This window comes from Equus asinus, chromosome 7, assembly GCF_041296235.1.
Source record: "Equus asinus isolate D_3611 breed Donkey chromosome 7, EquAss-T2T_v2, whole genome shotgun sequence".
Taxonomy (NCBI): domain Eukaryota; kingdom Metazoa; phylum Chordata; class Mammalia; order Perissodactyla; family Equidae; genus Equus; species Equus asinus.
This window is the reverse complement of record NC_091796.1, coordinates 64,441,878-64,466,814: the sequence shown is the minus strand read 5'-3', so window position 1 is coordinate 64,466,814 and position 24,937 is coordinate 64,441,878. Positions and strand designations below refer to the sequence as shown.

General features: G+C 35.8%; 1 protein-coding gene across 10 annotated transcripts in view; it reads left to right on the top strand.

The window, feature by feature from the left end:
• Positions 1-24,937, top strand: part of DDHD1 (DDHD domain containing 1) — an 85,684-nt gene that overhangs the window by 18,942 nt on the left and 41,805 nt on the right. For 3 of the 10 annotated variants that reach the window (XM_044773604.2, XM_014834272.3, XM_044773607.2), the window contains exons 2-7: positions 7,882-8,055; positions 8,683-8,703; positions 15,311-15,412; positions 17,329-17,457; positions 18,544-18,691; positions 23,453-23,559. In XM_044773604.2, coding sequence (XP_044629539.1) covers positions 7,882-8,055; positions 8,683-8,703; positions 15,311-15,412; positions 17,329-17,457; positions 18,544-18,691; positions 23,453-23,559 — 681 coding nt within the window. The remainder of the gene's footprint in view (positions 1-7,881; positions 8,056-8,682; positions 8,704-15,310; positions 15,413-17,328; positions 17,458-18,543; positions 18,692-23,452; positions 23,560-24,937) is intronic. The other 7 variants (XM_044773609.2, XM_044773606.2, XM_070513650.1 and 4 more) reach the window with 3 other exon arrangements.

Genomic DNA, 24,937 nt, shown 5'->3' with positions numbered 1-24,937 from the left:
CTTCTGCAGTTGGCTTTCTGGTTCATGTTAGGTTTTCGAGATGTGTCTGCTGACGTGTAGCTCCAGCTATCTTTCCACTGTGTGTAGTAGTAGTCCATTGTATGCATGTACTACAGTTTGTCGTCATCTTTGGACACTTAGGTTGTTTACCATTTTTTTGCTATTATAAAGAGTACTGTAGTAAAAATTTTTAAATATGTCTCCTTCTGCAAATGTGCCAGAATTTCTCTAGAGTATGTATCTAGAAATAGAAGTGTTTCAAATTTCATCTCTTTCTCTGATTACCAGTGAATCTGGGTGTATTTCATGGTCTAGGTTTACTGACTATTTGGATTTCCCCTTCTGGAAAATCTTGTTATATCAGTTAAGAGTCCAATCAGGAGACAGAAACTGCACAGCAATTTCAACAGAGAAAGAGTAACATAAAAAATTATTAACAAAGAAATGAAGTTCAGGGCAAAAAGAACTCTATGAAGAATACAGAAATAGCAGATACAGGTAGCAGCCACCACCCCCAGGACTGAGACAGAGCACTCAAGGACGATGTCGTTTCCTCGCAGGGCTGAGAGTCTGACCTTGTTGAAGAGTGTGGCAGTGGTCACTGAGGTGCTGCCCTGTGGAACTGCTGGAAACCTGCCCCCTGGAGTGCTGAGGAACCTTCCACAGGCAGGTGCCTGGCCTGGGAACACACCTCAGCTGCCTGAAAAGGGGTGGGAGAAGTAGTCCAAGGTCGTGTGCTGGGGGAAGCTGCCCATGGGAAGGTGGCACAGCTGAGAAATACACTGCACACCCTGCCAGAGCCCAAAGAGGGAAGTGCCCTGGACCAGAGAACCTTCCTCCTCCATTATACACGGCAGTTAGAAATAGTTGCACAATACGTTAGGCACAGAGTGATGTAAATAGGCCTCTGTGGGGCTGATCTGGGACCCTAGCCACCGTTTATGGTATTCATTCTGTGAAAAGTACGTTCAGAATTCCCAGATAGTAAGTTTACGACAAACCTTAAGAATGAATGAGGAAGTATTTTGCTTAATCTTCCACCTCTTTCTTTTCCATCCTCCTTATCTCCTCTCTCCTTCCCCCTTTCTCGTGTCTTCTACTTTTCTTATATCTAATCCTTGCTTATTTCTTCTTCCCCTGAATACCAGTACCCCACCATTCCTCTTGGCCCTTACTCTGTGACTTCCTACTTTAAGTCCTGGGTGGTCAGATTGTTCTGTAAGTTTCTAGAGCAGTGAATTATAGGCATGCCTTGGACCCCAAGTGAGTAAAGCACTAGGGGCATAGCTGAGTCTGAGGAAGAAGGTCAAGATTGCCTCTCTGCACATACCACAGCCCTGTGAAAGTCTGTCTTGGGTTCCTGTCTGCAGTCTGTTGTGTGACAGGTGGGTCCAGATCTCACCATTCTATAACTACAAAGTGAAGTGACATCGTAAGTAGATACCTGTGTAAGATCATATCAGTTAGCCTGAGATTCTGCTACATATGATAGAAAGCCCAAATAGCAGTGGTTTAAACACAAAAGGGTATATTTTTCTCCACCTAAAAGAAGTGTAGATGTCTAGAGTTCAGGGCTATGTGGCAGCTCCACTGAAACTAGGGGCAGAGCCTCCTTCTGTTACTCCGCTTTCTTTCCTTTGTAAGAGAGCTTCAGGAGCTGGAGACACGTGGCAGAGATGAGGGGGAAAGATTAGAGCTTTACCACCAGTGACCCTGCTGTATCCCCTACCCAAAGTCAGTAGTCTTTTAACTGAGCATATTGCTGCCCTCAATAAATTTGTATTCTGTTATGAGGAATGGGAGGAGGATAGATAGAGGATGGGCATCTTGCAGTTTCTTCCAAAATATGTGATCTTTATTTTTTCTGAATGCATTAGCATTCTCCAGAGAATAAAAGAGATTATAAGGAATTGGCTCATGCAATTCTGGAGGCTGGCAAGTCCAAAATCTGCAGAGGTGAAGTCCCAGGTCAAGTTCCAAGGCCAGCAGGCCTTTGTTAGAAGTAGAGAGAGCCAGTGTCTGTTCAAAGGTCATCAGACAGGAAGAACTTAATGTTCCAGTCTGAAGGCTGTCAGACAGCATTCCCTCTTATTCGAGGGTGGGTCAACCTTTTGTTCTATTCAGACCTTCAACTGAATGAATGAGGCCCACCCACATTCTGGAGGATGGAGAGCAATCTGCTTTACTCAGTCTCCTGATTTAAATGTTAATCTCATCCAAAAAACACCCTCACAGAAACACCCAGAGTGTTTGACCAAATATCTCCATACCCTGTGGCCCAGTAAAGTTGATACATAAGCTTCAAATCACAATGAATGTAAGACTAAAACATGTATTGTAAACATGCCAAACATTATAGATATTTGTAATGTGGAAACAGAACGTTCCTTATGTTCTGACCTCCCAGAGGTATCTGTTAATAACATCGTAATGTATTTTTCTCCACTTACTTTCAGTACATAAACCAATATATGTATTTTACAAAAACAGAACTATACTATTTATACATATAGATGCACATGCACAAATATGTATACATGTAGTGCTATGATTCAATCTTTTCATTTTTATTCTAGACATTATTCCATGTGAGTAAGTACAGACCTACTTATTCTGAACATTATTTCACTATCAGTGTATTATCTATTCATTCATATTTTAATTTATTTAATGAATGTTTTTAATACCTACTATGTGCCAGGCAACATTTATATATCCAGTCCTCTATTGATAGAAATTTAGATCATTTTGTTGGTTTTTATTCTTTTTTTTCTGTTGTAACAATGCTGAGGTAAACATCTTTGTACTATATTTTTAGACATTTTTGCAGGAGTTTCTATAGAGTATATGTCTAGAATTGCTCTCTAAAAAGATAGCAGTGTTTTAGGTTTTAAAAGATGGTGCTAGCCCAGAGTTTCTCAACCTGCGCACTGTTGACATTTAGGGCCAGATAATTCGTTGTTGCTGGGCGGGAAGGGTGGGACTGGAGGAGCCGTTCTGAGCATTACAGGATGTTTAGCGTCACATCCCTGGCCTAGATGCCAGTGGCAGCACTACCACTCCCCAGTTGTGACAATCAAAATTGTCTTCAGACATTGCCACATGTCCCCTGGGGAGCAAAATCTTGCCACATGTCCCCTGGGGAGCAAAATCGTTCTGAACTGAGAACCACTACACCAGCCCTTCTCTCTTTTCCTCCTCCCATGAAATAGGGACAGCCTGGCATGTGGTGTCAGAGCCCAAGTTGAGTGAAGAGGTGTCCACATGAGAAGCAGACTAGTCTGGGGTATTGGAGGCCAGGTGGAGTGAGGAGAGCCACAAGGGATGATGGCTTATTGTGGGATGTCAGAGCTCAAGCTGGGGAGAGTTCTTCATTTATGTGACGGAAAGCACATTTAGAGTGGTTCTCCAGCCTTGGAGCTTGGTCTCTGGAGATTCATTACTGACTTGATGATTTAATATCTATTACAGCATACAATTAGGGATTTGTTGGCTGATGTCGCTATATTATTTAGAATTGTTTTAATGGTAGAAGTAGCTAGGCCAAGAACATAACTCACAGCTCTCTGATGCTCACCTGCTAACATCCGGCAAGTAGTTTAAATGATCCCATCTTTGTAACTGACTCTTACAAACATAATACTGAGCCAAAGAAGGCAAATAAAAGAGTGCATGTTACATGATTCTGTTGTATAAGTTATTAAAAAGCAAAGCTAGTCTGTGGTGCTAGAGGTTAGCATTATATTCACACCTGGTGAGGGGTGAGGAGTAGCACCTGGAAGGGAGATGCAAGAAGGGGGCTTCTGAAGTGCTGATAATGTTCTCTTTCTTGAGTTGAGTGTCATTAACATGTAAAAAGCCATAGAGCTGTGTGCTTATGATTTGTATACTTTTCTGTATGTGTGTCATCCTTTCACAAAATGTTTGCCCCAAAATATCCCCTGTTCTTTTATTCTTAGAACATAGGCAGACTCTTTCCTCTGAATCAGATAATTTTGAGAAAATAGAATGTTAATGGCTGACAGACCCTGCAGCATAAACCAACTACACAGACTGGCAAGTACCACTCAAGCTGAGGAAGGTCCAGTTAGGAACACTAATGTGCTGAATTGAACATGTGCTGAATAGGTGAACTGAACACTAAAGTGCTCGGTATTCCAAACTTGCCAGCCAGGGGGTAATGCTGCATGAATGCTTGTTCAGCAACATTCAGCATACCTTTGTTGAAATTATACTTTATGCCAGGTACTCCTATCTTGTAGATTCTAGAGACACATGAGCACATAGTGCCTATATCCAAGGATCCCATAGAAGTGAGGAAGACTAACCAGTTAAAATACAGTAAGATAAACACTGATAGATGTGCACAGAATTAATTCAAGGGCATCACAGAGGAGAGAAGATGACGAAGGACTTAAGTATAAAGGCTAAGTAAAGCAAAAGGGGAAGAGCATCCTAAATAGAAGGAGCAGCACATGCAGGATACAGAAGTAAGAGTCAGCGCAACACCTTCAGGGAACTGTCCTCATTGACATGGAAAGCACAGGGACCATCAGCATTATTTTATGTATCCCCAGACCCTACCCTACTACCTGTTTCATGGTAGATATTCAGGTATTAGATGAATAAATACCTAGAGTAACATCAGGTAGTCCAAGGAAAGATCATAAAGAGTTTGTAAGCCATCCTAAGAAGCTCAGAGTTTATCTGGAAGACAGTGAGGAGCCATAAAAGAATTTCAGTATTGCACTGGATTCAAACATGATTTGTGGCATTTTAGAAAGGTTTTCTGGCAACTCTATGAAAGATGGATTGAGTTTTTAAAGAGGAGAGGGTAAGTTAGGGGAATCCGTGTGTGTGTATGTTTGTCCATCAGCTTACACATACACATATGCTTGTGAGCAGGCATTTGGTAGTGGTGGTCAAAGTGTCATAGAGTTAAAGCTAGGGATACTACGTTTAGATAGGATGTTTTTGAAATAAAACAAGAAGTGATAAGAGTGTGAACTAAGGCATTGACTGCAGACCTGATGAGTAAGGGATGAATTTGAGGGTGATTTAGGAGAAACAATAAACAGTACTTAGCATGTGTTCAGTTATAGTTGTAAGAAGCATGTGAGGAGGAGGTATCATGGCTGACTCCCAGATTTTTCTCTTGGGTTACCAGCTGAATACTGTCAGCACACCATTCACTATGATAGGGAATACAGGTAGAGTGACAGATTTGTGTTCTGTTTTGTTTTGTTTTTTCCAGAAACTTAGTGTGTTCCATGACTTTTTGTGATTCTAGTAACTGTTGATCTTGCTACTAAGAGATGTTTAGTTGGCAGTTGAATATTTGGATCTAGAGTTCAAGACAGAGGCCTGAACCAGAACACTGCAGTACTTGACAGCATTACTGGTGGAATTTAGGGCTTAGGTAAAGCAAAGTAACATAATATTGGATGACAACTATAATTTAAAAAATAGTAAAAAATAAAAATAAGTAAAGCTTAGATAAAGCTTCCAAAACATCTATCCAAAGAATACATATTTAGATTTATTAGGCTCAAGAGAGGAAAAGATTTGAGAGTGCAGATGTGTGCTATAAACTTGCTTTACTCATTCTAACTCTGCTTTTTATTTCCATGATTTTTATGGGCAGACATGGTTGGCTCTGGTTTCTAAGTCTCATAATAGACTGGCAATATAAAGTTTCCCAGATTATTTATTTTAAAATTAGCAATACAACTAAATGGCCTGTGTTTCTTGGGGAGAGAGTTAAAAAGAGACTTTTCCTATTTGAGAACATAGGTTGCATTGTGTATTAGAAAGAGCTTGAATGAACTTTGAAGTCAAATTCTGGTTGGAATCTTGGTTCTCACATTACTTAGCTATGTGCCTTTAGACAAGTTACTTAGTTCACTAAGACTCAGCTTACTCATTTGTAAAACTGGGATAATTATAGCTGTCTTTTAAGCTTACTGTTAAGATTAAATGAGATGAGCTTTTGGGTCTGGAGGATAAAGGCAACTGTCCAAATCTAAATCTCCACATGTCCTCCCCAAAAGCCATAAGACCAAAAAGGACCACATACACACACATATACCGTACATAACTCACACCTTCACCATTACTACAAGAGAGACAGCGCTACAAATGTTAAGTTATTTGCATGTGAAGAAAGAGCAAGTTACAAGAGCTCCTGTTGCTGCTACAAACCTCTGAGTCTGGAGAAGAGGGCAAGGAGAGGCTTAAGAGACCATGAAAAAAGAGGAGATCATAGGTTAAAATGAAGCACAAAGTCACCCTCAGAAAGAAAACGTCCCCACGCAACTGGCAAAATACAAACACAGGCCTAGGACTTAGTATTTCATAGCACTAGCTAGAGGGAAGGCATGTGAAAGTTAGAGGGATGGGAAGTAGCAGCATCAGAGAAACATTGCTCCTGGGAGAGAAGAGAGAAGGAAAGGTGTCCTTGGGAGCCACGGCAATGAGAGGGAAGAAGGAAGAAAGAAAATTACGAGTCCTCGAGAAAAGAAAGAGAAACAAGGCACACCAGTCCAATCTCCACCCACCACCACCACCACCACTATAACATTATCCATTTAAGGAGCTGCTTTTACTAATATGAAGAAGCAGACACTCTTGAACTAAGACCTCTATCCATAAAATGCTTGGGAATAGAATTAAATAAGATACCGTACAAGGCTGCTTTAAGAGGAATACAGAAAATGTGATTCAGTACATTTCCGCTAATAAAAATTCTCCCCCCAAAAGCAAACACAAAACAAAGAGAAACTGTATTGTACTACTCCAACTGAATAAAATGTCCTCAAATAAACTTGTGGACATCCTAATAGGGGCATTGATGTAAAGAAGCAAAATGACCAAAATAATGAAAACGAGATGCAGAAGGAAGTAAAAACCTTCAGAGAGAAAGTGGTTGAAGTGGAATACAGGCAAAGGAAGACTGAACATACTTACATTGGAGACCCTGAAGAAAAAACAGAAATCAATGGAACCGAACTAATTATTAACCATAATCCAAGGGAACTTTCCGAAATAAGAAAATAACCGAAATCTCCATATTAAAGGGCCCACCTTGGACAAACTGATCCAGAACAATGAACTCTGAGTCATGAACTATTCAATTTTAAAAACTAGTAAACATTAGATTTTAATGACAGTTTTTTTTCTGGAACTCCTGGTGGGGAGGGAATCACATTACTAATTAAAAAACTTAGGCTCATGTCACACTTCTCAAGAACAATACAAAGGAAGGCTACAATAAGGCAGCATTTTTAAAAACTCAGGGAAACAAAATTCAAGCTAGCCAACCTGTCCTTCCAGTGTGAGGGCTGTGGATAAACAGCTTTGAACATGAAAGAAACTAGGAAATAGTTATAATTTAGTTGTAGCTCCAAGATTAAAACAGTGGTGGAGACATGGATATAATTGTTACTTGTTCTGACAAAGTAGAAAGAACAAAACTAAAACTGAGTGAGTGGAGAGAGAAGGAGAAATAAAATAAGATCATTCCCTGTTGTATAAGTAGTAAGGCGGAGTTAGAGACACCACTGCACATGGGCGGGCCAGGTAGTTAGGCGAATAAGCAAAAGAGATGTAGGGCGTTCTCAGATACACTCACATACACGTGTGCTCATCTGCCTCTAATGCCAAAGTGATTCTGGCATGTAACATTTAATACAAGTAAAGTTATATACTGTGAAAAATTAGCTACTATGGCTTGAAGTCTGAAATTGAAAATTTTAAACGATTCTGTTGGGTCGTGAAAGTCTGTTTTTGCCACAGCAGTAGCAAAATATAAAATTGTCGTTACTATGTCTCTTTCCGGGAGGTGGATCTTAAAATGTGTAATTCTGTGATTTCTCTTTTCAGAGGCCGATAAAATACCAGTAATGCGTGGACAGTGGTTTATTGATGGTACTTGGCAGCCTCTGGAAGAAGAAGAAAGTAATTTAATTGAGCAAGAACATCTCAGCTGTTTTAGAGGTCAGCAGATGCAGGAAACTTTTGATATTGAAGTGTCAAAATCCATAGATGGAAAAGATGGTAAGACCAATTAACATGTTTAATATGTTCTGTAAACCAAGTAAGTTGTTGATAAAGGTTAGAATAGTTCCTAAATTTGACACAGTAATTCAGGAGGGTTAGAATTTATAAAATTTTCTGATTTTAAACATTTGCTTATTATTTTAGAATTTAAAAGTGCTGTGAATTTCTGAACTATCTTAATTTTATTTTACTTAATATGTATGTTCGCTGGCATGACACTAACATGATTTCCTATAAATGTACAAATTATCACGTACTGTCTGAATTAGTCCTTTTAATAGTTTTTTAATTATCAAAGAAAATTGAACTTACAAAAAATCTCGTCATTATATCAAAAGAGCAGTTTTGTTAATATTTTAATGCTGATTCTTTTCCTGAAATTTAAAACAACTTTAATTTCCTTTGTGTAAGTACCTCTTAGCTATCTCCATATTGATAACCATATCAGTTTTTTAATTTGAAACAATCTCCTTATATTTCCTTATTCAGCATTTGGATACTTTGCAGTAGTTTAAAATATCTGTGTAATAGCCAGGATTGCCATGTTTTGTTATGTCTGATCTTGAGTAAAATTCAAATTGTGTGGTAAAGTTAAAAATACTTCTGTTGTTCCATTTACTGCAGGCAGTGGGATCAGCTATTCTGGTGAGTATGTAAGTACAGGTGGATTAGAATTTGTAGATTTCTGTAAAGTTTTTTTCCTAAAAGCACTTATTCATCTATGTTTGCTTTTATTTCTTGGCAAGCCCTTGGTTCTTTGGCAAGCCGTACTGAATCTAGTGAATCAAACTGCAAATTGATTTTTCCTCTTCCCTTGTAAAACATCTCTAGAGCAGAAAAACTCAGTATTGATCAAGTAATTCACAGAATGTAGCTTGGAAAACATGAGTTACATGGATGGAAGTAATTGTTTGTATAACGTAATGTCAAAACAATAAGCTTTGGCTTTTTTTTTTTTTTTATTGTTAGTGATATCCAAGTCTTTTCTCTCTCCTACTCTTTGCTTTTATCTCTCTCCAAACATAGACACACACACACACACACACACATCACAAGCAAGGAAACTGTATAGTTTAGCTTATACCAAATTAAAATATCTTTTGTATCTAGTTGATTAAAAGTCTGCATAACTGAGGAAAGTTATGGCTTCTGAATAAATTGGCAATTAAATCTAACAACTATATGGTAATAGTTGTCTATTGTGTGCCAGATGTCATATGCTAGAAATTTTAAATATCTCATTTTTCTCTTCTGTAGAGTCAAATCTGTCCTTATTTCACTGTAAAATTCATGCTCGAGATTCTTACATGTCAGTGTAGAAAGCAGCTCCGGGTCTGCAGGGCAGAGCTGTGTCCGTATTCCTGCAGACTACCATGGAGACAGCACTTTGGTTACAGCACAAATAGCAAATTTTACATATCTGTAATCTTCTCTCAGTGACTAAAGTATTTTGTAACCTCTCATCACCACTAACAAAATAATCACAAAAGCCTACTTCATAGTGTTTAAAGGACTGAACCTTTTCTCATACTTTCATTGCTGTTGGAGAAGGCCAAATTCTGAATTTTTTTCTTTCTGTTAATTCTCCTTAAGTCTTGTCTCAAAAGTGCGAGTTCACCTTAACAACCCAGGTTACCACCCAAATTCTTTACTGTGAATGTATGAAAAACCCGAGAGCTTAGAGATAAAAAAAAGGATGAGTATGAAAAATAAAAATATAAGTAGATTGTTCTCCTTTCTCTTACTGTATTGAAACGGTTTTCCCACTTGCTCATTCATCCTGTGGAGGCCAGTCCTGAGCTCTGTCTCGTCTCTAGATCCCATCTACTTGGAGTCTTGTTTCTGTTACAATAAAAGTTAGAATTTCTTGTGTCCTCCTCACTACTTTTCCCTAAGGAAACATTAAAAGTAGCAGGATATTTCAGTTTTCTTCACAGTGCCCTGATTGTATAAGCCAGTCGTTTAAAAATAAGTCTGATAAAAGAACATGGTTTATTTGTATGAGTAAATTTTCAGTATGTCTTTGACTGTGTGTGTTGATTCTAGAGCATCAATCTGGGATAATATAGTAAATTTTTTTTGCTAGCTTGAAGGATATACATTGAGTGGTAAAATTCAAATTAGAAATAACAGGGAATTGGTAAACTTTTAAAACACTTTTGCATCATCTTTCAAAATGATGATTCTTTGAGGTTTATTACAAGAAAAATTGATTTTTTCAAATATGCTGTGGCGTTTAGGTGAAACATCAGCATGTTTTGTTATGAACAAAGGTTATAAGTTTGATTCAGTATATATTCTCTTGTCATAAATTTTCAGCCGTTTTATTTGTTATTCAGTATTATGTAAAAGATTTATGTGCTAAGATGTGACATTTGACTTTGAAGATTATGGGAAATTTTATAGTACCTTTGAAAATTATCACTGGTCTTAAGGAAAGAACATTTGCTGTCCAAAAAGCCACCATTGTTGGAAAAATAACTCAAATTTACCACAGCTACAAAGATAAAAAATATTATAATCTTTTATTTTGCTTCTTACCTCCAAGTTTCTGGAATTCCATATTTCATTAATTTGAGGGGGAAAAATATGCCTTTTCCACCCAGATTTTCTCATGTACATATAATAAAGCCTTGGCTCTTCATATTGTCAGGAAATTTTGAATGCTTCTGTGTGCAGATAGTGCTGTGTTAGGCACTCGTGTGAAGAAGATAAGACATGGTTTTGACCCTTGAGCAGTTGTAAACCTCTTGGGGAAGCAGAGCCTAGAGATGAGAAGAGCTAGAGAGGAAGTCCAGATAACACAGTGACTATCACACATTCTGAGAAGAGATTTGCAGTAGAGAGAGGTGATCACACTGCACTGGAGGCACTCCAATGAAGCTCTCTGGAAGAATCCATTTAAAAACTAAAAACATTAAAAAATATTATATTCAGGAACTCTTATTAAGTGCTCTAGGAGAATTTCTAAGAAATTAAATAGAGTTCTAGCCTTGAAGGACGTTAAAATAAAATACTAATTCCTTTTCTTTCTGACCTTATCTGTGTTTTAGTTAGGGTAGCTGAGCCACAGATTAATTAGATATATGTAGAATTTTCTCATTAATTTTCCTACTAATCTCAAAGTAGCCTTGTATTAAATAGATTGATGAAATTTAACATAGCTTTTTTTAGCATACAGATAAAGATAACCCCAAAAAATGCAGTCGCTTTTTGTCATTTAGATACTTCAATCTAAATTTCGTTTTCTCTGAGAGTTAAAATAAAACTTGATTCTCTTCCCACCACACCACCTAGGCTAGGAAACATTTATCTAGCAGCCTAACAAATTAAAGCCTAGAGTTTCACTGGGGATGAATTATACGGATAAAATCAGACCTTCAAATAAGTAATTTTGTAAATACTTAAGCCTTGTAGTAGATTAGCATTTCATCATTTTATAATGTATCTATCAAAGTGATTATGAGTAAAAAACAGGTGAACGAAGTGGGTTGGTCCTGCACCTCAGTCTGGCCAAAAATGCATAACCTCAATTCAATTGTGAGAAAATGTCACATAAACTCAAATTGAGGGGCATTCTACAAAATAAGTGACCAATACTCTTCATAAGTGTCAAGGCCATAATTAAGTAGATGGGGGAGTCCTTTCACAATGTCTAAGTATATCAAATCACCACAGTGTACACTTCAAATATCTTATAATTTTATTTGTCATATTTATCAATTGTACCTAAATAAAGCTGAAACTTTTTTTAAATTGTCAAGGTCATGAAAGACAGGGAAAGACTGAGGAATTTTTCACAGTTTAGAGGAGACTAGGGAAACATGATAGTAAAATGCAACATGGCACCCTGGATTGGATCATAGAACAGCAAAGGACGTTAGTAGAAAAACTGGAGGAATCTGAATAAAGTCCGTATTTTAGCTGATAGCATTGTACCAATGTTAATTTTTTTGTTTTGTTAATTGTACTATAGTTATGCTAACATTAGGGGAAGCTAGGTGAAGGATATATGGTAACTCTCTGTACTATTTTTGTAACTTTTCTGTAAATCTAAACTTATTAAACAATGAAAATTTTTTTCTTAAAGGCCATAGAGGGACTGGCCCCGTGGCTTAGTGGTTAAGTTCATGCGCTCCACTTTGGTGGCCTGGGTTCACACGTTTGGATCCTAGGCACAGACATATGCACTGCTTATCAAGCCATGCTGTGGTAGCGTTCCATGTAGAGAGTGGAGGAAGATGGCACAGATGTTAGGTCAGCGACAATCCTCCTCAAGCAAAAAGAGGAGGGTTGGCAGCAGATGTTAGCTTAGGGCCAATCTTCCTCACCAAAAAAAGAAGGAAAAAAGGCCATAGAGGAATTAAAATAAAATAGTAAAAAATATTTAATTAACCCAAAAGAAACCAGGAAAAGAGAAACCGGAAACAAAGATACCTATGGAACAAAGAGAAAATGAATGGCAAACGGTAGACCTAAATTCACCCATATCAGTAACTTCAGTAAATGTAAGTGTACTAAGATTCCAATTAAAAGACAGAGATTGACAGATTTGTTAGGAATCCAAGGTCCAACTATATGCTGCCTTAAGAGTCACACTATCAATATAAAGTCACAGATAGGTTGAAAGTAAAAAAAACAGACTTTTTACTGTTCAGCTAATTTGGGATGTTACAACAGCACAACTATTGATGGATCTGTAAGAATTTATAGCATTTAACAATTTGGTGTGTAAAATGGATAAGGATATCCTAAACTGTGAATATAGAATTTCTGAAGTCAAAACGCTACGAAGAGGTAAGGAGTGCTAACTCTTCCCAACCAGCTTTCCTTTTCCTCTCTCTTTGGTGACTAAGAGGATTCCCACCTTCTAGCTTTTAGTTATTATTTAACTTTTACAAATGGACCTAACTAAATTTCCTGAGATCCAAACAGGTTACCAGTTTTCTCCTAGTTGGCAGTTTTGAGATGTGCAAGCCTCCTTCCTCTGAAGTTGAGGTGAGCTGAGTTGCCAGCATTTTTAATAAACGGAAAGGTTACTGAGTTGGTACATCCTAGGGATTGGTATGTTGTCAGCAACCCCCTTTCTTGATACTCTGTTGCTTTCAGAATTATGTAATGAAGAAAACTACTTTGAGATGAATTATAGTAAGGAAATTAATTGGAAATATTTTAGTACTTTAAATCTTTTTCATTGCTTTGTAAGACTTTACTATATAAAAGAATTTTTATTAAATCTTAGCGTTTAATAAGCATTTTCAATTGTATTTTGAGTTTTTGCATACTGTTGCTAAAACTACTTAAGAATTCCTAAGTAAATCTTTCTTTTAGAAAAGGAAAAAATTAAGTAATGCTTTCTGGCACTTAAATTTCCCTTCGCTGTGATCGCTGTTTGGGTTGATGGTAAACCTCTTTGTCTCTGCAGTGCTGCGGTGGTCCCCCTAATTCTGTGCTCTGGGTTGATAAAAGATAAAGCTAACTATGCTACAAGGTGTTCTAACAAATAAAGCAAATGACTTTCAAGTGAAAATAAGAATTATATTTGAGAAGAAGGTTAAGAATTGTGTCTTTAATTTTGTGAAAATGTTTTAAATAAATATGCTTCTCTGTTTTTGGTATACTGAGGTGTTTGTCTTTTTTTAATTCTTAAATTACCCTATTCCTTTAGAAGGAAAAGCTTTCTGAAAGTGCATAATTTTAAAGTGTGGTCAGATAGTCCATGTTTCCTGTTAGTTCTCTTTTAGTGAATGTGGAATTGGTTCATGTTGTTTTACTAGTGGATTTATAAAATCAGGTTTTGTTTCTTTAGATAGTAGAGTCACACATATATACCAGTTCGATCTCCTTGGCGTGTTAGCTTTTTCCTAGTAAAGTTTTTGTTTGAAAACGTCTCCTGCGAGTGGTGCATCTGCTTTCTCCTCACTGACTGATGGGAAAGCACAGGAAAGAGGAGACATTTTCAGTGAAGAAGTGGCTTCACTTGTCCTTTTCCACCCTTGTGACAGTGAAATGTTCTATAATCCTTATGTTACAACCCAGCTTTTAATCCCACTCTATAGTTTTTTGCAGCCATCTAATTAGTATATATAGTTACAAAGTGCCTTGTAAGCATTTCTCAATTTCCTTTATTGCACAAATCTTTAAATATACTTCATCTATATATACAACAGATTTTTAAAATATTTCTAGTAATAACAAAACTTAAATATTTTCATATTTGAGCAGTGTTTAACCTTTGAAGGCCACATTAATGTAGAAGGGAGTGAGGGTAAAAATCAAATGTGTTAGAACATAAATTTGAACTAAATCATAGATTCTGAGATTCATTACCTGAACTGTTAAGAAACTGATTTGTAAGCTTCAATTTCAAGTGGATTTTTAAATAATTTCTTATTTAGAACATAAAGAAATTTATTGATATGTAACTAGCAATATTTGACAGGGAAAATGTTGATTTTAAGGTTATCTACTGATTTGCCAAATAGCAAGTCTGTGTCTGGCTTTCCTCTATGTTGGCTGTTTCATGCTTACAGGATGTCACAGCATACATTTTTACTAATGATTTTTTTTCATCATTCTATCACTAATAAATCTTTCATTATTTTATCATTTATAAATCAGTTAAAAGTAGAGCTTCCAATTTGGGTGAGTTTTTTTTTTTTTGGAAAAGTTTCATTTTTAAAAATCTTCAACAGCTTGAACAGAGTTGTGGAAAGAGTTTTTGTTTCTTTGGGAAGGCTCCATTATACTTCAGTAATGGAGAGCATCCAGTGAAATGTATACTGTGGTATCTTTTCAACAAAGCTGCATTAAATGTTTAAAATGTTATTTTTTACATTCTCAGTTTGCACATTGGCTGTTGGCTATGTCATAGTCACAAATTTGGTGAAAGTAAATAACCTTAGTATTGTAAAGATGAGATTTGTAAGTCTCTTCGCATACAAAAATGCCATGTTGTATTTTTTATTCTGTCTGTGTAAAGACATTAAAAATGGTGCTCACATAGTTGTCTTCAACTGATAAATTTAGATATCATGTGTTTTTTTCCTTTCAGTAGAAGTAGAGCATATATTTGATAAACATTAAACTAATGTTTTGCTTCACTGATTTTTAAGTAGAAATTATATAAATAAAGCCTTTAGAATAATGTTTGTCAAATACAACTCATTTTTCAAAGTTAATAGAACAAAAAGGCAAAATAGCAAACCTCATTTAAAATTTACTTTGAAGCTCAGTGTTTTTGCTTTCTTAGTTGTCTACCACCTCCCTCCCTTCTCCCTCCCTTCTCTGTTCAAATGGAGAGGATATAAGGAGAGTACAGATGCGGCAGGTCTTAAGCGAAAGCGTTCCCAAGGTACAGTAATTGTAGTTTTATTTCTCCATGTAGTTATGTTCCTGGCTTAGAGCATTGAGTTGTATTTAGAGCATAGAAATTAGTAGTTTTTTAGAAACGTATCATTATGCTGTTTTGCTTAGTGTTACTTAATTATAAGAGATATAAGCATCCGTAAACGATGTGTATAGTCCACTAATGGAATGTTGCCAATATTAAGATGTTTTACCTTAAGACAGTATGTGGATGATTTAAGGAGGAATGAAATTTTGTTGACTTAACACTATTTTCTTAATATCTTGGTCTTCTAGTTTCAATATTTTAAGCATATGATGCTCAAAATAGTTTTAGCAAAATGTAGTTTAGAAACAGTAGATAAAAAGGGTTAAAGTAGTGACTTTGATCAGCCATAGAATTAGAAAAGTAAATTGTTAAACTCTTGCAAAAGACTTTTTTTAATTTTTGAAAAGTTCTTTTATTTAAAAAGCTGAGTTTGTGCATTGTATTCTTTGGAACTGAAGATATTATTAATGTTTGTTACATTAATTGTATTTGGTCTTGTGTTCAGTGTTGGTAATGTGTCCTGGCAGGTAAGTAAAATATAAATTGGTTTTTCATTAAATTTTGAAATTGCATTTGTAATAGAACTAAGAAGTACATTTTCCTGGAAAAGATCTACTTTTCTGTATATTCCAGAGGTAATAGGTTTTCATAAAAATGTCCTATGATCTTAGATCTTGATCAGGGCTGTGTCCTTTCACATTTAGCTTGAGGTTATTTTCAACACGTCTTCAGAACAGAAGAGTTAGACTACCTGTAACCAGCTATTAATCTCTTTGTACCTCCGTGTCTTTGCATATAAATCGGAGATAATACTTTGCTTCAAAAGGATTTTAAAAAAATAAATTAGGCTTAGTGATTTGAGGGTGCCTGGTTGTCTGTGATTTGAAGGTGCCTGGTTGCCTGCAGATGGGTATGTGAGTTTTTCTTACCTTTGTACCAGAGATATAGAGGAAAAGTTTAAGTCATTCAGATATAAGTATTATCAGATTACGAATTTGGTGGACCTGCTATGACAATTTTCTTAATCCATTGCTTCCAGAAACATTACTGAACTTATGATACGTGCCAGGTGCTGTACTGGGACTGTGTTTGTTTCTAATGATTCAGAATGATTACGACATAGTCCCTGCCTCACGGAGCTTATATATTTCTGGAGCATGTAGGTTTGATTTTTTTTTTTTAAGAGCTCATTTTCACCAAGTGTAACTCAGTTAGAGAAATGCAATAATCATATTTATTTGAACATCATAGTAGAAAAAAATTTCTTTGATTTCTTACTAAAACATCTTTCAACTTTGGATTTTTGTTGTGGTGAGCAATACCCAGGGATAATTGGCCTTAATATCCATTCCAAAAATACCTTACGTTCTAATAAATTAGATTATTCTCTTCCCAGTTTAAGGGTAAATTTTTTTTTCCTCCGAGTCTTGTTTTGTCTTGCATGGAGTGAAATTGTCACAGATCCAAAAATAAAATCAATAGAAGAAATGGAACTTAAGTTTCTTTGTCAAAGCTCTTGAGGACTTTCATGAAGGTATATATCCCTTAGACCTAAGGAATGGTCACACCACCTGGGAAAGCAGTTCTTTAATAATTGAAACATATTAACTACATGTTAGAGTTTAAAATTATGGTAGTTAAACCAGATTTTCCATATTGTTCTAACAAGTTGCCCTTCCCTGTAGCGGGTTTAGTCATTTATAAAATAAAGTGCCTGGTCTATTACTTGATTCACATCAGTATGCATTTCAGTGAAGTATGTTTTTATTGAACTGATTTCAAATATTGATTCAAAAATCTGTGTATTGCTGATTTTTCACACAAACGAAGTTTCTGTTGGAGACCTTCAAATTACTTTTTCCTTTTTGCAACAGCCATTCACAGTTTCAAGTTGAGTCGAAACCATGTGGACTGGCACAGTGTGGATGAAGTGTATCTTTATAGTGATGCAACAACATCTAAAATAGCAAGAACAGTTACCCAAAAACTGGGATTTTCTAAAGGTAATTGTTATAAATATTAGTATAGTTTGTCAAATTTGGGGGAATCTTACTATTCTATTCAAAATAGACTATTCAAATTGTGTTTTTAGTATATTTTAAATATGTATTAACTTTAGTGACAATTACTCCCCTGTTAAACGAAACTTTTATTCAGATAAAAGAGTTGAAATGTATTCATCAATAAATAATTATATCTTTAGAATGGTCAGACAAGATTAATAAATATCTTTTCTACTTCTGAAAGCACAAAAGCAGTCAAAACTGAGGCAGTGATTTGAAAATAAAACATGGCAATTGAAACATGGTGTCAGGAAAGATGAAGACTGAAAATTCTCTGTTGGATTTAGCGAAATGGAGGTCATTGGTGACTTAGATGGATTGATGGGGTGGAGGCCAGATTGGCATAGTATGAAGTATATGTATAGAAGGTGAAGAAATGGAGGCAGTGAGAATAGTCAACTCTTTAAAGAAGTTTGACTTAAAGAAAAGAGGGAAAAGAAGAAAAGAGGGAATTTAGTTTGAAAAAATAAATTTTTTCAAAAATTTTTGTCTCATGTAACTGTTTTACTATCCCATTTTTTAAATGTCTTTGATAACAGATGTGCTTGAATATCTTTTTATATATTCATTAGTCTGTTGTATTAGTTTTATTAATTACCTTATCATATCTTTAGCCCATTTTGCTATTTGAATGACTGTCTTTTCACTTTTTGATTAGTAAACTCTCTTTCTATACTTAGGTAATTAACTTATTGTGCATCATATTTTTCAAAACTTCTCCCAGTTTGTCATTCATCTTTTATCTTTGCTTCATGGTATTGTCTTTATAGAAAAGTTTCTAATTTTTGTGTTCAGTTTGTTCTCCCTCCTGTCCTTTTCTTTCTCCTTATGGTTTCTGGTTTTGGTGTCATGTCCACTTCAGCACTTTATATCAGAGCCAGTCAATATACGTCATCTTAGAAATCTTATCCCCTACAGCCTGGTGAAATTTTTTCAAAATACTTCTTTTATTTATTTCTTGTAATATGTAGTGAAAATGCTATTTCTGTAATTAGTAGTAAACTTAGAATCATAATTTTTCTACAGCATCAAGTAGTGGGACCAGACTTCATAGAGGTTATGTAGAAGAAGCAACATTAGAAGACAAGCCATCACAGACTACCCATATTGTGTTTGTTGTGCATGGTATTGGGCAGAAAATGGACCAAGGAAGAATTATCAAAAATACAGCCATGTGAGTTCTTTGATGAATACATTCTCCATCTAGTCTGCAATCTACACTTTTGTCCAGGGTATAATAGAGTTTAATCATCCTACCACATGTTTCTCTAATGTCAACTATTCTGCTGTCTCTTAAGTTGTAGATGAAGTTTCTGGACCAAATTTTGAGAGTGATTATGTCTAGATAATGATATTTGTTTGATTTTTTTCCCTCCACAACACAGAGAAGAGAGGGATAAGAAAGTCTTTTTAACTTAATGTATTGTTAATTTACTAATTAAACTGATTAAAGCAAGAAAAAGGTATAGTTTTAAGTTTGTATCTTACTCTCTGAACTGCAGAAACTGAGAATACTGCAAAGTTGCACAATTCTGAAAAAGCTAAGAATTCTTTAAGTTGTTAGCAGCTTAGCTTTTCCAATTAATTACTACCAGAGGAATCTGAGCTCTACATTTTACACAGAAAAGCCAGTTTATACTTTATAGAAAAATCTGATCAGATTTATGATGTGTGAGAACAAATCAGTTGTTGGTGAGAGCATAGTGTATTTGGTTCTGAGACTTCAAATAAATGTATTTCCTGAGTCCTTATAAAACAAATACTTTGTAATATCAGGAACAGTATCCTCAGCAACATCTCTATAATAATACAGTGTTGAGTGTTATTTCACTATTTATTCTAACACCTCTTAATACCAGCTGACGGATTAAAGCAGAATACAGTTCAACTTAAAAAAAAAACTTTGTCAGATACTTCCTCAACAAAATACCAGCAAACTGAATCCAGCAACATGTAAAGAGGTTCATAGAGCATGACCAGGTGGGATTTATCTCAGGAATGCAAGGTTGGGTCAACATTTAAAAACTCAGTCAAGGAGGGGCTGGCCCAGTGGCTGACTGGTTAAGTTCTGCATGCTCTGCTTCAGCAGCCTGGGGTCTGTGGGTTCAGATGCCAGGAGCAGACCTGCTCCACTTATTGGCCATGCTGTGGAGGCATCCCATGTACAAACTAGGGAAAGATTGGCACAGATGTTATTTCAGGACACATCTTCCTCACCAAAAAAAAAGTCAAGGGTAATACACCACATTAATAGTACAAAGGAAAAAAGCCATGTCATGTGGTTTTTGATGCAGAAAAGGCATTTGACAAAATCTAATACCCTTTCATGATGAAAATACTCAGGAAACTAAAAATAGAAGGGATTTTCCTTAACCTGATAAAGGGCATCTACCAGTTCACAGCTAAAATTATACTTTATCAATGAAAGACTGAAAGCTTTCCTCCAAGATTGAGAACAAAATAAGGTTGTACCCTCCCACCACTTCTATTCAACATGGTACTGTAGGTTTCAGCCAGGACAATTAGACAAGAAAAAGAAATAAAAGACATCCAGATTAGAAGGGAAGAAATAAAACCATCTCTGTTTGCAGATAACGTGATCTTATATATAGAAAATCCTAAAAGAGTTCACACACACAAACACACAAACTATTAGGGCTAATAAATGACCTCCCCAAAGTTACAGGATACAAGATCAATGTATAAATATCAGTTGTATTTATACACTAGCAATGAACAATCTGAAAGTTAAATTAAGAAAGAATTTCCACTTACTATAGTAACAAAAGGAATAAAATCATTAGGAATGAGTTGAACAAAAGAAGTTCAAGATTTGTACACTGAAAACTACAGTATACCATTGAAAGAAATTAAAGAAGACCTAAATAAATGGAAAAGGCAACCAATGTTCATGCATTAAAAGATTTAATGTCGTTAAGTGGGCAGTACTTCCCAAATTAATCTGTAAATTCACCACAATCCATATTAGAATCCCACCTGTCTTTTTTGCAGAAATTGACAAGCTGATTCTAAAATTCACGTGGAAATGTAAGGGACCCAGAATAGTCACAACAATCTTGAAAAAGAAGAAAGATGGAGGGCTTACACTTGAATTTCGTAACTTGCTACAAAGCTAAAGTAATTAAGACGTTGTGCTGCTGGCTGGGATAAAGATAGACACAGATGAATGGAATAGAATTGAGAATTCAATTGATTTTCAACAAGAGTGCCAAAACAATTTAATGAGGAAAGAATAGCCTTTAAAAAAATGATGCTGGGATACCTGGATATCCACATGCAAAAGGATGAAGTTAAACCACTACCTCACACTGCATACAAAAATTACAGTGAATCAAAGACCTAAATATAAGAGTGAAACTATAAAACTCTTAAAACGTAGGAGTAAATATTTGTGGCCTCAAATTGGGTAATGGTTTCTGAGATATGACATCAAAAATAGAAGCCACAAAAGAAAAAACAGATTTATAAGACTTTGTCAAAATTTAAAACTTATGTTCTTCAAAGGACACTATCAAGAAAATTGAAGACAACTCACAGAATGGAAGTAAATATTTGCAAAGCATATGTCTAATAAGGGTCTAGCATCTAGGATATATAAAGGACTCTTACAATTCAACAATAAGAAAAGAACATAGTTTTTAAAGTGGGTAAAGGATTTGAATAAACGTTTGTCCAAATAAAACATATAGTTGGCCTGTAAGCACATGAAAACATGCTCAGTATCATTAGTCATTGGGGAGATGCAATTCAAAACCACAGAGAGATACCACTTCATACCCACTAGGATGAGTCTTATCAAAAAGATAGAAAATAACAAGTGTTAGCAAGAATATGGAAAAATTAGGACCTTATATGTTGCTGATGGGATTGTAAAATAGTACAGCTGCTTTTAAAATAGTTTGGCATTTCCTCCAAAGGTTTAAACATAGAGTTAGCATATGAGCCAGCAGTTCTACTGCTAGGTGTATACCCAAGAGAATTGAAAACATAGATCTACACAAAAACTCTTTAAAGAATATGCAGCCTTTATTCGTAATAGCCCCCCAAAATGGAAAGAATCCAAATGTCCGTCAGCTGATGATGAATGGATAAACAAAAGTGGTATGTTTGTACAATGGAGTATTATTCAACCATAAAAAGCAGTGAAGTACTGATTGATGATACAACATGGATGAACCTTGAAATATTATGCTAAATGAAAGAATCCAGACCCGAAATGCCACATATTGTGTGATTCCTATCCAGAATAGGCAAATCCATAGAGACAGAAAGTAGGTTCATGGTTGCCAGATCCTGGGGGGAGGAAGTGTGGGGAGTGACTGCTGTGGGTATAGTGTTTCTTTTAGGGGTGATGAAAGTGTTCTGAAATTAGATAGTGGTGATGGTTGTACAGCTCTGAATATACTAAAAGCCACTGAATTGTTTAAAAAAAAAATAATGAGGTTGTGTCAAAAGGACACATAAACCAACTTGAAGAGATTCACTGACCAAAAAAGGAGACAATTTGAACATCTGTAAGGATAATAACTACCGTGGATTGAAGCGCTTCACATACGTTTAAATCTATGAGTTAGTAATGTCAAAAAATATAAAACTAACGTCTCAGTATTTTGAAAATTATTAATAAAAGGAAAGAACCATTTATCATACCTTTTCTCAGTTCATACAGAAATTATTTGGTGGTACCACAGGCAGCCAAATATTTGATGTGAGGAAATTTCTCTTTTTGGAGGCATGAGGAGTGATGGAATTTAAAAAGCACCTTTTTGCAACCATGATAAATTAATGGATCTAAGCAATGATCATCATAACTGCTAGCATCACCAAAAAGATGAAACCCAGATGTACGTACCTGTGGAGCAGTAGTCTTGCCAAAACAATAGAACTTGAGTCTGATCAAGCCCCTATATGTCGCTACCAAATTGCAGGAAATGGGAGACAAAGAACATATTAAATAACACCGCAGAAATGCAGTCTTTAAAAATCAGACTCTGAAAAACTCTACAGTACAAAAACCAAAAGAAATTACAAGGCAAAAAAAAAAAGAAGAGGAAGCTGTAGATTAAAAGACACTTAAGAAACATATCTACCAATTACCATGCACGAACTGTATTTGGACCACAGTTCAAACATGTAAAGACTTTTTAATATTACTACACATTAATATTATATAAAAATTATATATTAGTATTATAGTCTGGGAAAATGGGACCACTGAACTACGTATTTGCTGAAACTAAGGAATTACTAAATTTTTTTGTATGATAATAGTACTGAATAGGTTATGTTTTCCTTCCATTTTAGAAGTATGTACTAAAGTATTTACAGATGAAATGACGTGATGTCTGAGATTTGCTTTAAAATATTATGGCAGAAGAGTGCTACTATAAAGCAGTAGTGTGAGGGGGTTTTTGGGGGATGCTGGAACTGTATCTTGATTGTGGTGGTGCTAACCATGAATCTATACAATTGACACCAGAAGGGAATAAAGTCAACTTTGGTATATCTTAGTTTTAAAAATAAAATTTTAAAATCCATGTTATGGGGAGAACAAGTAGAGGAATAGATGAAAGAGACAGACCATGGCTTGCTACTGTTTGGAGCTGGGTGATGGCACAGGGGCGCTCATTATACTGTTCTCTCCACTGAACATTGACGCCTATAATTATTTAGCATATGATGTGAAAGCTTGGAATATTGGAAATCATAGCAAATTTAGGAAAGTAACTTTGAAATAAAGGTGCCCAAAATGTGGCAAATTATTGCATGATGTAGCAGTAATTGAAACATAATTCGACAAAGTTATAAGCAAATGGAAGTGTTATGATGAAAGACATTTTATACCATTTAAATACATATGTGGAGTTACTCTGATAAAGTTTTTTTCTGTTAATTTTATTTTATTTTTTTTTAGGATGAGAGAGGCTGCAAGAAAAATAGAAGAAAGGCATTTTTCTAACCATGCAACACATGTTGAATTTCTGCCTGTTGAGTGGCGGTCAAAGCTTACTCTTGACGGAGGTACATTTTGTTTAAAAATTAAATGATTTAGCCAGTAGCAAAGAATTGTTGCTCACTGAGGACAAAGGGTCTTTAATCTAGTTGTCTTGAGGTGTACTCACTCTTTGTTTTAGATTATTTGAGAAAATAAAATCCATTGATTTTTAAAATAATTATATTGACGTGTCATTTTGGACCACCATCTAGATTTCACAGCACAGTTTTCATGCATGCCCTCTGGATTAGGAGAGCAGTGGGGCATGTGGAGGAAACAAAATGTTTTCTAAACTTTTTAACATAAAAGTAACTTGTCGAGGGGCTGGCTCCGTGGCCGAGCGGTTAAGTTCGCGCGCTCCGCTGCAGGCGGCCCAGTGTTTCGTTGGTTCGAATCCTGGGCGCGGTCATGGCACTGCTCATCAGACCACGCTGAGGCAGCGTCCCACATGCCGCAACTAGAAGGACCCACAACAAAGAATATACAACTATGTACCGGGGGGCTTTGGGGAGAAAAAGGGGAAAAAATAAAATCTTTAAAAAAAAATAAAAAAAAAAAAAAAGTAACTTGTCGAAGTTACTTTTGTTGTCCACAATTCCATAAGACCTTACATTTTCTTCCTAATAATTTTCCTCCACTATTTTTAGAAGATACAATCTCAGGTTTTTGTTTTCTTCTGTTGTTCCTGCGATCCCTCAGCTGGTGAATTACAATCTAGCATAGAGAAATTGTACAGTATATTTGTTTAAATAAAATCATTTTTGTTTCCCTCCTTAAAGAGCTGTTAGCCAAAATGTATATATACATCTTTCTCTACACAAAGTTGTATCCTTTGAATGTTAAAACCATTAAAATAGAATATTTAGATTGATTATTTACATAATCTGGCAAATGGGTAGGTTGTGGTGGCCATGATCGCAGCTCTCATTTGTGAGCTTTACTGTGTGCCTGGCTTACTACAGTTCATTTTACATGGATTATCTCAGTTAATTTTCTCACAATCTGTGAAATATCTATTTTATTTTCCCTGTTTTACTGCTAAGGAAACAAGCTCAGTAGAAGGTGAATTTGAGAATGGCAGGCAGAATTTGGGTCTGAGTAATGACAGAGCCCTTTACATCACAGTGCTAACCTGCCTACCTGGATGATTTCCAAGGATTCTTCTGAATCAGTTAGGAATGTCAATTATAGCTTATAAACCAAAATGGCATCAAAAGTTGTAATGAGTTAAGAAAAAATGCCAGTGGCCCAAGAGCCAGCAACAACTCATGTGTGAAGTTCTAGTGTAATAATGCTATCTTTCAGGCTTTTCCCATTCACCCGGATAAATTTCTTAGACTGCTCAGGAGTGTAGACAACATGGATGAAGCACCCTTTAATAAAACCCATGAGTGTGTACTTTTC